The sequence below is a fragment of the Rhamphochromis longiceps genome, linkage group LG23 (assembly GCF_057381845.1).
Source record: "Rhamphochromis longiceps isolate RC_006_pf linkage group LG23, R_longiceps_female_GT1.1, whole genome shotgun sequence".
NCBI classification, from domain to species: Eukaryota; Metazoa; Chordata; class Actinopteri; order Cichliformes; family Cichlidae; genus Rhamphochromis; species Rhamphochromis longiceps.
In genome coordinates, this window is record NC_140578.1 from 34,973,897 (window position 1) to 34,988,567 (window position 14,671).

At 41.0% G+C, this 14,671-nt stretch overlaps 1 protein-coding gene across 5 annotated transcripts in view; it reads left to right on the top strand.

Moving 5' to 3' along the window:
- zranb3 (zinc finger, RAN-binding domain containing 3) overlaps positions 1 to 14,671 on the top strand; it is a 140,737-nt gene that overhangs the window by 65,163 nt on the left and 60,903 nt on the right. For all 5 annotated transcript variants that reach the window (XM_085398652.1, XM_085398653.1, XM_085398651.1 and 2 more), the window contains exons 10-14: positions 1,744 to 1,863; positions 2,301 to 2,480; positions 3,156 to 3,329; positions 5,085 to 5,550; positions 13,984 to 14,286. In XM_085398652.1, coding sequence (XP_085254778.1) covers positions 1,744 to 1,863; positions 2,301 to 2,480; positions 3,156 to 3,329; positions 5,085 to 5,550; positions 13,984 to 14,286 — 1,243 coding nt within the window. The remainder of the gene's footprint in view (positions 1 to 1,743; positions 1,864 to 2,300; positions 2,481 to 3,155; positions 3,330 to 5,084; positions 5,551 to 13,983; positions 14,287 to 14,671) is intronic.

The following is a 14,671-nucleotide window of genomic DNA, read 5'->3' on the forward strand; positions in this document are numbered from 1 at the left end:
TGTTTTTGGGCTTCCAGTCAACACTGGTCTAACCGACCCTACACACTTCAAAATATTAGCCTTTACATCACTTTTGGCTAGACGTTGCATCTTACTCCTTTGGAAATCTTCAAAGCCACCTTCAGTTTCTTTTTGGTTTAGAGATGTGATGTCATCTCTTAAATTGCAAAAGATAGGCCTTGTGGCGAAGGGCAAATACAGAGAATTTTATTCTATCTGGGGCCCCTTCGTGGACTATTGCAAGTCATTAAACGCTCTACCAGCTGATTAATATCATGTCTCTCTCTCCCCCCCCCCCCCCCCCCTTTTTTTTTTTTCTCTTTCCCCCCTTTTGGGGTTTGTGTTTGTTTTGGGTTTCTTATTAGGTTTTGTTTTGTTTGTTTACTTAAGCGTGTGTGTAGGTGTGCCTGTGTGTGTGTTATTGTGTCTGTTCATGTAAGAAAAACTAAAAAATATGTGAGGGGAACAGATTGTGTTGTCATTGTAAACTACTGTACACTTGTCTCTCAATAAAAATATTAAAAAAAAAAAAAAAAAAAATCACACTTCATGCACAGCTCTCGCATTCTCTCTCTCTCTCAGTGTACTTCAAGAACAGTTTCCCGTCTATATCCGAAATCTGTTTTCTGCATTATTCGCTTGCTTGTTACGCACAAGTCTACTGTTACTTACAGCGCTGTTGGCCAATGTTTTTTTTTCCTTATACTCACTTCCGAAAAGAAAACCTAGTTTCTGCCGTTCAACAGGCTTCTGAACAAATTTAAACTTTTTAAAGTTATACAAAATGCAAAACGCTTAGCCGTGTCTCTAATAAAACCGCTGTAACTTCAGAGGTAATGTTCATGTGTTGATTAATGGTTTTATTTCGTTTTTGATGTACTGCAGAATATTTTTATAAAATCCCAGGCCAGGAAAATCACCTTCATGTTTTTCTGTGTTTTATCTTCAGCTACTTTGACACAAAGGCATCTGCTGTGATGCTCACACCTTTGATAAAGTCTTGCGAGTGTCAGCTTCCTTCTTATAGATACAAAAATACGGAAATGTACTGATCTGAATTATAATATTTCTGACTGTCTGAGGCAAAATTTCCCAGATTCAAATCGAATTGAATCAAATCGTGGATCGAATCGATTCAGGACCTTGTGAATCGGAATCGAATCGATTCTAGAAATCAGTGACGATACCCAGCCCTAATGACCAGTATCTTCTGAAGGCTAACATTAATGTTAACAAACTTCAGACAGATGTTGATCTTTATCTGATTTAGTGGCGCTGACCTCTTGTTGTACAGGAACCGCACATTTTAACATGCCAAATATAAACACAGTGTGACTCACACACCTTAAAGTTGAGCTCATTTAGACATCATCATTGTTCATTTGGAGTTACGCTTATGTCCATTTAATAAATGTATTAACTCTTCTGTTAGTTGCTCTAGTCTCTCTTGAAGGAAATATATTCTCCCTTTTCCCTTTGTTTACTTGCTGGATGGAAACTTTATGCAGCACTTTGTCCTGTACAGATAACTTTTTTCTTTCTTTCTTTTTTTTTTTTTAGCTTTGTGACAATAACTGTGTGCATCAGCTGGAGATTGGAGCTGTGTCTCCTGGTTAGAAAGATTATTGCCTTAAAACTGTCGAGTGTTATTATATTATTTTACATTGCTCAACTGCCACTTTTAGTGATCTAAATTGTCCTTTGAAAATCAAACGCTGCGTTGTCTCGACTCCATCCTGACAGGCTGGTTATATCCGAATCGATGGCAGCGTACCGTCATCAGAGCGAATCCAGTTGGTCCACAGATTCCAGAGTGACCCAGAAACCCGAGTGGCCATCCTCAGCATCCAGGCAGCTGGACAGGTACTTGCATACTTATCCAGCAGGCTATGCAGGCTATGCTTGATCATAATAAAGGAAATAAGACACCCTGCAGTCAATTGGAAAATCAGCTAAATAGACTCAATTTTGCATATTAGAGGTAATTATGGTTTGTACTGGTTGCTGTGAATCCTAATATCATAGAGAAATGAATGGTGGAAACGTGTTCTAGTCTTAATAATAAACTCATTGACCTCAATTATTCTGAGTGACCAACAGAAATGTTATGCATTCCAATCAAAAGAAGTGGGTGCTTGAAGCACTTACGTATCAATTAGCTGATAATATTCTGCTATTAAAAAGAATTTCAACAAATTAAATTTCATTCAATCGGACTGGATTGTTCCATTTTTGAGGTGGTTGTACTGGGTACTCTGAAACAGATATGTAGCGTGTGTGTTTGTGTGTGTCCTCTCCAGGGTTTGACCTTCACCGCTGCCAGCCACGTGGTGTTTGCCGAGCTCTACTGGAACCCCGGTCACGTCAAGCAGGCTGAAGATCGTGCCCACCGCATTGGGCAGACGTCCTCCGTCAACGTGCATTATCTCATTGCCAAGGGCACCTTCGACACCGTCATGTGGTCCATGCTCAACAGGAAGGTACTGTGGGTGACATCATGGCAGCAAAGTTGGAGAAATTTATGCAAAGCTGCTTATGATTTCACTGGTCATATTAAATTTGAATGATAAATCACCCTTACTGCTCTTGTACTGATTAGGCTCTTCAGTGTTTTTAATGGAGGCAATACTAACATTTGCATATTGCTACGCAATAAGTTTTAAGAGTAATCCAGAAGTTTCTCTTCCTGGACAGGATGTTTCTGTCTCCAAATTACGATTACACATCATGGCTTCCAAACTGATCATCACAAACGAAGTTGTGAATAAATTTAAATGATTTCTGATCTGAAAAATATTTACTTACCACATTTTCGGTGACCAATTGTTACAGTTTTGCCTTTGTGCACAACCGTAATAGATTTAAGACCTCACGCAAGTAGGTTTGTCAACATAGGACAACAGTGGTGAGTGATCGCAGGACCTTTTCCATGGTTAAAGGGAAAACTCCTTTACGACATCCAACCAAGAGAAAACCCTTTTTCCTTAAACTGTTCACTTGAGTTTCTTATTGTTTTATTTAAAATGTATTCTTGTGGTGTAAAGAAGCAAAACTGTAAAAAACCAAAAAAACCAACAAAAAAATGTGTCACTGTTCATAAATTTGTGGACCTAAGTGTGAAGTGAAGGTACAACATAAGGTTCCTTGTGTTTCAGGAAAAGGTGACTGGCAGCACTCTAAATGGAAGAAAGGAATATCTGAAGGCCGACGAGGGCGACAAGGACAAATGGGAGTTCCTCAACTTTGCCAACGCGTGGACGCCAAGTGAGATGGCGCTGCCGCTGGAGGGAAGCACAGGAAATGCCAAAACCGACGTCTTCTTTACTCATGTGAGTCAGCAGGAAATCTTCAACAGACATCTATTTCTTTCTCTCTTTAAATTAGCTCTGACATGCCGAGCCATCGAGTATAAAGCCACAGGAGCTTTCATAATAAATGAGTCTAATTTCATATAAAGTCATCACACTTACTGTTTGGTTTGTTCCTCATTTCTCTATGCCACCACTGGCTCTGTAGCTCCATAGCAAAGCATAATGTGATGTATGAGAAAAGAAAGTTGCTTTTTCTCGTTGCCATCATAAATAAATCTGCACGAGGACCTTGGGAGCTCGAGAGCTGTGGTCCGGGTGGCGATAACTAAATCGCTGCATAAGGAGTTCTTGTTGCGGCATTGTCATTTGAAACTGAGTGTAGAAAGCTGTTAAACTTTGTGTGTAGTCAGAAGAATTGGACGAATGCGTCCTGGGCGCAGATTTTCATGTTTACTGTGATTATTGTACGAATGTAAAAGAAAACAAAAGCATGCACACAGACGTGGAAACGTTTCACACTACTGATCAGCCACAACATTGAAACCACACTTTGAATATTGTGTAGGCTTTCACTGCCACACGAACTCTGAGCTGTTAAAGTGCAGACTCCTGGAGACCTTTGACCTTTGTCCTCTGGAGCCCAGACATTAAGCAGCAGATCCTTAAAGTCCTGCATGTTGCGAGATGGGGACATCCTCACAGAGACATCCCACCACATTCAGATCTAGGCCAAGTCAGCACCTTGAACTCTTTGTCAAGGTCCTGAAAAGTGTTTGCAGTGCGACAAGGTCCGTAATCCTTCTGAAATAGGCCACGGCCACCGGGGAATCCCGCTGCAACAAATCCAGCTCCAGCTACGCTCACGCCTAGTCAAGTAGTGTGTGGGGTGTAAAGGTTGTATCCCTAAAAAAGTTCAAATTCATTTAATTTTTCAGTCAGAGGCTGAACAAGTTTACCATTTAAGGCCATTTCATACTGGAATATCTTGCAAACATGAACCAGTAAGTCCAGAGAGGAGGTTCTTTTGTTATCTGCCACTCACACTTTCTGTCTCAGTTTCACATCAGAAACCCTTCCTCTTCTTTTTCTTCTTTTATTGTGAAACATTCGGAGGAACAGTCTGTGGAAAAATCACATTATGAGCAGATATTTGCTGCTCTTTGTTGTTCATTTGTAAGGTTGTCCGCTCATTACCAGCAATTATGTCCTTAGCTGTTAGCTCTGCACTCCTCTCTGACTGTTGGCGACTAAAATCTGCTCCAGTTGGTGGAAACAGGGTGTTGTGTCACATCTTAGAATGTTTCAATTTCACTTGTCGGTGGTTTTAATGTCGCAGCCAAATTGGTAAAATGTGTAACGCTTGTTTTTTTTAAGAAGAGACACATGGTACTGTTAGGATCATTATTTAATGACTGTGATGACTCGAGACGAAAAATGAAGACACTTTATAGTGTGATGGATTTATGAATTATGAAAAACTGAAAGAGCTGCACAAAATTTGTGATCAACATTAGAACATTTTGTATTTGTAGCATTGTATTTTTACATTACTGATGTGTAAAGAATTAAATGGGGTTTCTGATCATCGTTGCGTGTGTTACCATGGTGTTGCTGTATGCAAATGACTGCCTTTGATGGTGAAAACAAAAGGAGGATTTGATTCAGGGATGCTTTGTCACTTTACAGGTGGATTGAAAATTGGGTGCTACAGAGACAAAAACCGACTTGAGCTTGTATTTTTATTCATTATTTATTTTATATTTTTTGCTTTAGTTTGAGAAAGAAAAGCAGCACGACATCCGTTCCTTCTTCTCCCCGCAAGCTGGCAAGATGAAGAGGAAGAGAACAGAAGATGAAGAAAGTCCCTCCATCTCCTCAGAGACGGCTGCCACGCCAGCTGGCATCCGGGTATACTTAGAAAACAGCAAGGAGGGGAACGAGGAGTCATGCTCCCAAACCTCCAAAACGCCCGATCGGGATTTCTCGCCCCAGCTGAAAAGGCTGCGAACACCGCAGCCCAACCGGAGCCCCACGTCTCGATTTGGGGGGAAGCGGAGGTCGTCTGCAGGGGGGATCAGCGCAGGCAGACCTGCCAACGCGGTCTCCCTAATGTCTCAGCCGTCTGAGCCTGATCCTGCATCCGTGTGGAATTGCGGGGCCTGCACCTACTCCAACAGCAGCCTGTTGCCGTACTGCGAGATGTGTGAGTGCCCGCGCTCTACCTCTGCTGTCAGCTCAGGTAAGAGTAAGGAACAAATAATATCCAATTATCCGATCCCCCCCCCTCCTCTCACCCATCCCACCCCCAACCTGCTGTTTGCGTCTGCCTGTGTGGCCCTCTTCTTCTTCTTCTCCATCTTTCTCTTTATTTTGCTGTTGTTTATTTTTGTTTTTAATTAAATTCACAAACCTGATTGCAAATCAAACTGAATTTTATTAAGGAAACGCACGCGCTTCCATCATCTCGTGTCTAAAATGAAGCACCTGAAGCTGAAATCCATTCATTGCTTTATTTTCCTTCCTGTCAATATCAATCGTGGCAGTCTGTTGACATAATACTTTTGAACAGCATTACAGATTTCACCAGATGGAGATGCGAGATAGCAAAAGATGGAGGCAGACTTCCCAGAGTCTGAAATAGCACTGCTCAGAGAATATTGTCTGTCTCCCTCTCCTCTCTCTCTCTGCAGATGACAAGGACACAGTATAATTCTCACCTGTCAAGCTGAGAGAGAGAGCGAACAGGCGCCTACTATTGCTGCAAACGTCTCACACAAAGTTGGGAAAAGTTGAGCTGGCTCGAGCTGATATCTCTGACAGCCTATGATTGTATCTTGCAAAGAAGAGGGGAGGGAAGTCGTTATGACCTGGCAGACTGCAGGTCCATGCTCTTTAGATGTCTGAGATGCATCAAATCAGTTTGAGAGATGATTTAAAAAAAAATAAAATCCCCAAACTTGAATGTAGTTCACAGCTGTAATGTTTAGGTAACATGAGTTTAATACTTTTAGTACTCCACTGGCTGAATAAAGCCTTATATGAGCATGAGCTAAAGATAAGTCATTAGTCAAAAAAAACCTAGTTTACGGCAGGTTAAGGTAGCATTTACCGATTGCTTTATAAAGACAGACTGCACTGCCTGATCACACACTTTATTTGATGCACTTAGAGGAGGCGTATTACTCTTCTCCTTATTTGATGCCACATATATCCTGTTAAATAATGAGGTCAGACTCTGTGCAAAGTAATCCCAGTTATACACTTTTTTTCTACTCTTGGATCTATATGATGCCCAAGAGGGTGGACATCCCTAATATGGTCGTTGCAGGCACACAGCCAAGAGCAGCGAGTCAAAAGGAGCAGGTTTAAGGCGAACCAACACAGAGTATCAACAAAGACCAGCACAATGAAAAAAGATTATTTTGATCTATCAAAAGCTACTGTAGTCCAAGAATAAAACTGAGAAGTTAAAAATGAGCACAGCAGGTCAATTTTAATCAATTCATGTTTTTAACTATGGTACTTCAGAAAATTATTAAAATGTTTAAAACAGAGCAAAATGCACACTGATGAATGACACAGTTTAATCTCAGTGTCAGAGTAGTTATGTATCCAGACGAGTCATAAAAAAAGTAATTCCACATGAGCATAACCTCTGGCCTTCCAGACTGCCAGCTCGATGAGGTAGCAGAGTACAATACTGTCAAATAAAGCCTTTCAGGCTTGATGTTGAAATCTAAATTATTAGTTGGAGAACAGTAATTATAAAGAGCACATCTACCATGAAAAGCCTTTTTGCTCCAGTGAGGGTGTTTGCTTTTATTCACCTTCACTCTGAAAACATTTGAGAATTTGGGGAAGAAGAAAAGGGGGGGAAAAAAACACTTGTTGGCGCTTTTACCAAAAGACAGGTGATGATTGATGTTAGCCTCGTGTTCGTGAGCTAAATATGGAGCTGGAGTCGGTTGGCTTTGAGAACAGCTAAGCTAGATGTTTCACTAAGTTTAAAAGTACCGTTAACCTTGTAATGCCTAAACCATAAAATAACTGCAAAAAAATTAACATCTTTGAAACTGCAGTGTTTATTGAGATACTCTCGGTGTTACAGAGTTAACAGGATTTGTTAAATACGATGTGTCGCATTTATTCAATCTATGCCTTTTCCAGGTTTTACATTTTGGAACCATGGCGGACAAAGAAAGTCCCAGGAGGACACCATAGATTGTTTATGATAAGACACAGCCTCTGAAAAAGGCCAGAGCTCACCATACTTTCTAATGGCCAGCAGGGGGCGACTCCTCTGGTTACAAAATGAAATCTGATTGTATGGAAGGCTATGGCAAAATGATGCTACTTCTCACCTGCTTTATGACCTCAGTCAAATCATTCCACAGGTTTTGTTTTATTTTTTGCTTTATTTTGTGAATTATGGACCCACTGCAGGTAAAATAGATAATAAAGGTGAGTATGAGTTGGGGCGTGGCTACACAGTCCCCTGTTTTCAAACATATTCCTGCTACACCCTGTCCTTGCTCCAAGAGAATGAAAGCCAAAATACCAAAGTCGAAGTTTTCAAACAAATGGCAACATTGTTGTCCATCTTTTACCTACAGTCTATTATGGGTGATAACATTTGGCTGACTGATAAACTTTAGAAACACGCTTCCCGTAGATTACATTCTACATAAATCTAAGGTTACCTAACTAGTTTAGCATCCTTTAGGACTCTGTAAAATGTTGACATCGATATAGTCCTAACACTATAGCCCTGCGTGTGTTTAAAGAAAAAGGTTGACACTGCATTAATGACTCTGAAGTCTCTGTATTATAATATAAGCGCTATAGTGAGTGCAAGCACACAGTAAATATTGGCTGAAGGTCTGTTTGCGGCTCGGTCCATTGGAAGTGAAGCCGGTGCACTTAAAACAGACACAGAACAAACAAGCAGTACCTCAGCTTTTGAGCAGCATAAAAACACCCACCCACACATTTTTCTTTTTTAACAAAATTCAGCCCCCATTTCATGCTCAGCTGCAGCAGATGCTTGATAACTATTCAGCAATCACACTCTCTTCTTTGTCACAAGCGCCACCCTGCATTCACAGCAGCAGGCCGTGTCAGCTTGCTAGACAGGGAATTTAACAACCTGCTAAATTTGTAAATGACAGACTGCGCGGAAAAATAACAACTGTATTTATGAAGATATCTCTCAACTTGGCACTGCAATCCACAGCTCGTGGAAATGTAAGAAAATAATCAGGCCGAAGCCTGTAGTGTGACATGAGAAATGCTATCTCTTCAAGAGCAACAATTTTTCACAATGACTATAAAGAAAGCCAGGACGCTATGAATCACAGAATACTGACACATGATACAAGGACGTCAGGGCTTTGTATTTAAAGTAAAGGCAAAGATGTATCCGAGGCATTTGGCTTCCGCTCTGTATTTTCACAGAATGGCAAAAATACAACAAGCCAGCAGCTGTAGAGGAAGAGCAGCGAGCAAACAGAAGGGATATTGGTCTGTTTTACCGTGAGGCGTTTGGACCAGAATAAAATGTACCGGAAAGTAACAGAAGGAGATGCATGAAGTAAGAAGGAATAAGATTTCAAGGGTTTTTTCTTTTGTTCAGTGGAAAGTATTGATGCTAGATGTGGGAAGCAGGAGAAACGGGAGCTTAAAACCTGGCTACCACCCTTTGCAGAGCCCTGTGTTTCTTTAGCTGTCGTGGTTACATCTGTCAATTCTTATATTCTAGCACATCACGCTGCAGTGGCAGATTTACTGCCGAAAATGGGAAAGTTTGTCACTTTTAAGTTTCACAACCAAAATAATCAGTGTCACTATAGATTTTAAAGGGTACATTTAATGGTAGATTTTCAGCTCTAGATTCTCATTCCCGGGCTCATCTAGACTCGTTTTGCATAATTGACAGTTTAAAAGAATCCCTTTTTATATCAACTTTATATCAACTCAGTGAAACTTCTGTTTTAAAAGTTGTTTCAGCTGCTCTCTCTTTAAGCCCTCCCTTCCTAGAAGCCTACTTTATGAATGACGTTGTGTCCTTGGGCAAGACACTTCACCTGTTGCCTACTGGTGGTGGTCAGAGGGCCCGGTGGCGCCAGTGTCCGGCAGCCTCGCCTCTGTCAGTGCGCCCCAGGGTGGCTGTGGCTACAATGTAGCTTGCCATCACCAGTGTGTGAATGTGTGTGTGAATGGGTGGATGACTGGATATGTAAAGCGCTTTGGGGTCCTTAGGGACTAGTAAAGCGCTATATAAATACAGGCCATTTACCATATTTACCATTTACTTCTTAGATGTGCTGTGCCTGTAACTTAAAACAAATCAATTCAATTCAGTCTTATTTATATAGCACCAAATCACAACCACAGGCCTGTTATATTGTGAGGAAAAGACCCCTTAAGTAATACAGAGAACCCCCAACAATCAAACAACACACTCTGAGCAAGCACTTGGCAACAGTGGGAAGGAAAAACTGTCTTTTAACAAGAAGAAACCTCTGGCAGAACCAGGCTCAGTGGCCCCTGTGGAGGTCTCCCTGTAAGGAGTGGATATCCAGACTTCCAGTTCCCTCCAACTTCTTACAAATCCAGCTAAATTTTAAAAAGACAAGGTAATTAAAAGCTAAAATTTTGTCTAATGTTAACCCATTGTTTCATCAAATTTTGGAGTCCATCTTTTCCTGTCCGCATGTGCGAAACTCAGGTGCTCAAATTTGATTGGTTAGTAGTACTTTGACTACAATAGAATACAAAGAAATAGCAGAAAGCTTCTACTTTCAGTATTCTACATATTCATACATGGAGCCCATTTTTAGTTGCTCTAGTTTAAAGCCTGCGTTTTTTGCTAAAAGAGTACTTTTTCATTTAGCCCCTTTTGAGCTCTAGCTAGCAAGTGTTCGGTAATTAACACCCCCAGCTCAATTGTTGACAGGCTAAATATGTGAGAAAATTATATATTTGCCTGTTTAGCTTGCAGCTAAAACAAAACCTAGTCTTACAAATTGACAAGACCCTGGTGAGGAAGACGGATACATCACTCTTTCCAACACATATAATAGTCCTATATACACCAAGCATTTAAGCCTGTGGTGCCAGGTAGCTTATGATAAAAGCTTAGTCAGTTTTGCTTTGTCTTCCTCTCCTCCAGCCAATCACCGCTGATGGCAGCGCCCATTCTTCCTGTTAAAAGGGAGTTTTTCCTTCCCACTGTTGCCAAGTGCTTGCTAATAGGGGGTTGTGTGATTGCTGGGTTTTTCTCTGTAGTATTGTAGGGTCTTTACCTTAAAATATTAATTGCTTTAAGGTGACTGTTGTTGTAATTTGGTGCTGTATGAATAAAATTACATTTATTTGAATTTATTTGATTTAAAAGCAGTTAGATTAGCCCCTAACGTTTGTGTTTTTTATGTTTATGTATGTTTTGGTGATGTTGAAGTTGGCATTTGGCTTTTTTAATCCATTAAATGTTCTGTTCTGTCTGACAGAGACGGGAATTTACCTAATTCCAGGTGCTAAACAATAACATGTCATATTAATTGCATACAAATTGAATCGCTGTAGTGCTGTATCGTCAGTAATCCAGTCCTGGTTTTAATCAAACTGTCAGGGATTATTACCTCCTTCTTGTGACAGGGTTTATGTCTCTGGTGGGTTCGTCTGTATCGTCTCCTATAGCTGTTTTGGCACCAGGAAACAACCAGGCAGCTTCTGTTGAACTATTTTCAAGGTGAATTAGTAGACTTCCTGTGCTTGCAGCTTTTTTTTTTTTTAGACCTAGAGCGTGGGCATGGTTCAGTCCTTCAGCTCTTTCACTGGTAGACCAGCAATTTGTCTCTCAGCACCTACTGTGAGAGATGTACACAGGGAGAGGGCAATTTGGTTATCTCCTGGCTCTCTGTACCTCTCAGCTAGCACTCAAACCATGTGCTGATTTTTTATTTATTTATTTATTTTTATATCAAATTACAGAATTTAACAACAAAGTCCAGCTAAGTCTTTAACTGCCTGATATTGTACAGCATGTGAACCAGCTACTTTCTTTTTGTTTGATGGGTCTTCTGTGACTGGCTGCAGTTTTTTCCGAGCCCTGCCAACTGAAGGAATTCAAAGCATTTCCTGTTTTTATTTAACTACATCTGTTAGCTCACATGCCAGAACACATGCTTTTGGAATCCTTTTGCATGGCATTTTAGATTTGAGACTCGATGTTGGAACCTTATCAAACCACTACAGACATAATGGGCTCCTGATGGGCGGGGAGAATAAGGGGGATTGACTGGTAAAGTGGAGGCACAGCCCTGCAGGATTTTCCCGTTAACATCTTCTTCGGCAGGGACAGCTTAACAGAAATTGAGCCGTCTCTCTGCGGTCTTACTCGGCTTGTTAGTGAAGAGGGGCAGCGCTGGGGCCAGGAGCCCAGAGACTCAGATGGCATTTGAGGAAACCGACTAGAGGATGGCCTTTTGAAGAAACAAGCCAGAGAGACGCAAGATCACTAATTAGCCCTCTGCATCCTCAAGACTCACAACTTAGTGTCTTCTTACATTTCGCACCTCAAGTTTGACAAATATTGTGAAGAGATGTGATTAAAGTTTAACTAAGAAAAGTAAGAAATTGCATGACACTTTTTTTTTAAGAAGTTCTGTTCTGACCGTGACATTTACATTTGACTAAAAATAATAACGGTCTTTTCTTTAAGCAGCTAATCCATCTGTTAATTCTACTTTCCTAATAAACAGCAGCACAGAAAGTACCATTTAAAATAACGTGAAGTCTGCGAATGACGATGACATAATCCCTGCATTCATTAACATTTTTGTGGCTCAGATTTCTGCTTGACCTTCACAGAATTACAACATTCTGCATGAATGGAAATCGCTTGAATGGTTTAAGAGCGGAGCTGCAAAACAAGTTTGATAGGCGGACTTCAAGCTGACTCTTTAAAGCGAGATCTGCCGTTGGCATTCAGCCATTATCAGCTGTTTGAACACTGCTCACTGCACCCCGGCTGGTGCGCGCCACAGATGCAGTAATCGCTGACAATTATTTTGTTTAGGTTTGATTGCACATGATGCAGGCAAGCAATTAACAAAACAATGTGACACGAACGTAATTTGCTCTCTCAGCAAAACGATATTGGCTGTTTGGATCCAGTAGCTGGTGAAAGGAGGCTGGCAGGTGTTCATCTGTAAGTTCCTGCATCACAGCTGATGGGCTGCAGAGCAACAAAGACTTCAAGTATCCCAGATAGTGCTTACTTCCTGTAAATGGTCATTGTATATCAAGCAACTACTCAGAATAGGAAGATACAAATAAGACATACACTTGAATATATTTGCTTATGTGCACTTAAAATTCATCACCTTGATTAAATATCTACTACTTAAAGGGGGCTTATTGTGCTTTTTTTTTTCTCTCCCTACTCTTGGATTTATAGACATCGACTTTATTTAATTCACTTGTTACAGCTACGCAAGAGAGGAAAGAAAATGTATATGTATGTACAAGTGCAGTGATAATGATACACATGTATTATTATTAATTAGTAGTATTATGTCACTAATAGCAGACATGCCTTTTGTGGTCATTTCGAGTACACAGGTCCAGCTGTGAGCACACAAGCCCCGCCCAGCTGCTGTTCTTCCTCCCTACAGAGGATGAACTAAGACGCTGCACCATTCCCATTCTAAGATAAAAAAGGATTACTTTGGATTTCACTTTAATCTCATGAGGGCAAAAGAATAAAAGTCAGGGAGGTCCAAATATTCAGTTTTTTCTTCTGTGTATTTTCATGTCTGTATCATCAGATTTGCAGATGGCTGTCTCTCTCTGAGCCTGAATCTTCCTGTTGAAAGGGAGTTCTTCCTTCCCACTGTCTCCGAATACTTCCTGATAGGAGACTGTCTGATTGTTGGGGTTTTCTCTGGTGTTATTGTCTTTACCATACAATAGAAACCACCTTGAGGCAACTGTTGTTGTGATTTGCTGCCAAATAAATAATTGCTTTTAATTGTATTCCTTTTCTGCTATATTATTACTGTCTGTTTATTATTAGGGGGAAACCAAGGAAAAGAAAGTGAATAAATTACACCTGTCTGCTTAACATCATGACACTTACTGTTCATATTTTTCAGCTTTTGTCAGCTGTTATCAGTCAGACCATTGGGTTTCTGTGCAAAATAAAAGTATTGAGGAAGAAGCTTAAATGGCTTGTTTCAGACAGTGGATATAATGAGGTGCTGCACTGAGGCCCGGTAAACAATAAATAAGGATCACTTTGAAATGTGAATCATGCAAAGATAAGAAAGTCCAAGAATAAAAATAAGGAGCTCGAAATGAGCATAATAGGTCCACAATAAAGGCTTGAAAATATACACATTCTTCTGCGCCCCTGCTTATGTCGACTCATTTACACCATCACACCCGCTAAACTTGTCAGTGAAGAACTTATGATGGCAAATAACATCACTAATGAGCCATATTGAGTTTTACTTTCATGTCAGCAGTCATTTTGTCACACTGTCACACTCTTCAGATGATGGATATCTTGCTCGGGAATGAAACTCTTCAAAGTCTGATTACACTGTGCAACTCAGCCAATAGAGTAATCTTCATCTCTCTCTCTTTCTGTCTCTCCCTGCTGGCTCAGAGCCACCCAGGCCTCAGCTACCCCCTGCAACCCAGAGGGACCAGGCTTGTGTCGTTCTCTCCAGCTCCGACAGTGAGCCAGAGCTCAGCTGGGGAAAAGCCCGGCCTCAGAAATCACGCAAAGGCAAACAGAGCAAAGAGGGGGAGATGGAGGAGAAGGAGGCTGAGCCTCCCAAAGACAAACAGAGAGTGGGAGAAGCAGAGGAAGAGGACAAGCGGTGGCTCAAAGGCAAACAATCAGTGGGAGAGAGAGGCGACGTCGACGCTAGCGGTGGTGGCTGCCTCCCCCCTGACCGCACACAGGGTAATCCCACATGCAATCTTCTTCTTTTCATATCTAGGGAAATTGGCTAGTGCCTTCTTGTCACCTGCCCATATAATGCTGTTTAATATCATCACCTCCAATAAGGCACCATAGCTCATTCCATATGGGGCTAGGCATTATTATTCTTACTTCTTATTACTATTTCTGCACTTTGCGCCATGAAGCTACAGGAGATATTACAGTAAGTAAAACTTGGCTGATCTCCACTGGCTTTGAGGACCAGCGTACAGCACCAACTGACGAGCTCCTGATTGGCTGTTTTGTTTTTTTGTGTTGTTGTTTTTTTTCTTTTAATAAAGTTGACCGAGGTCTAATTTCATGAAAGGCACAAGCTCCCTAGATGCTCCAGCTCGTCCCTGAAACA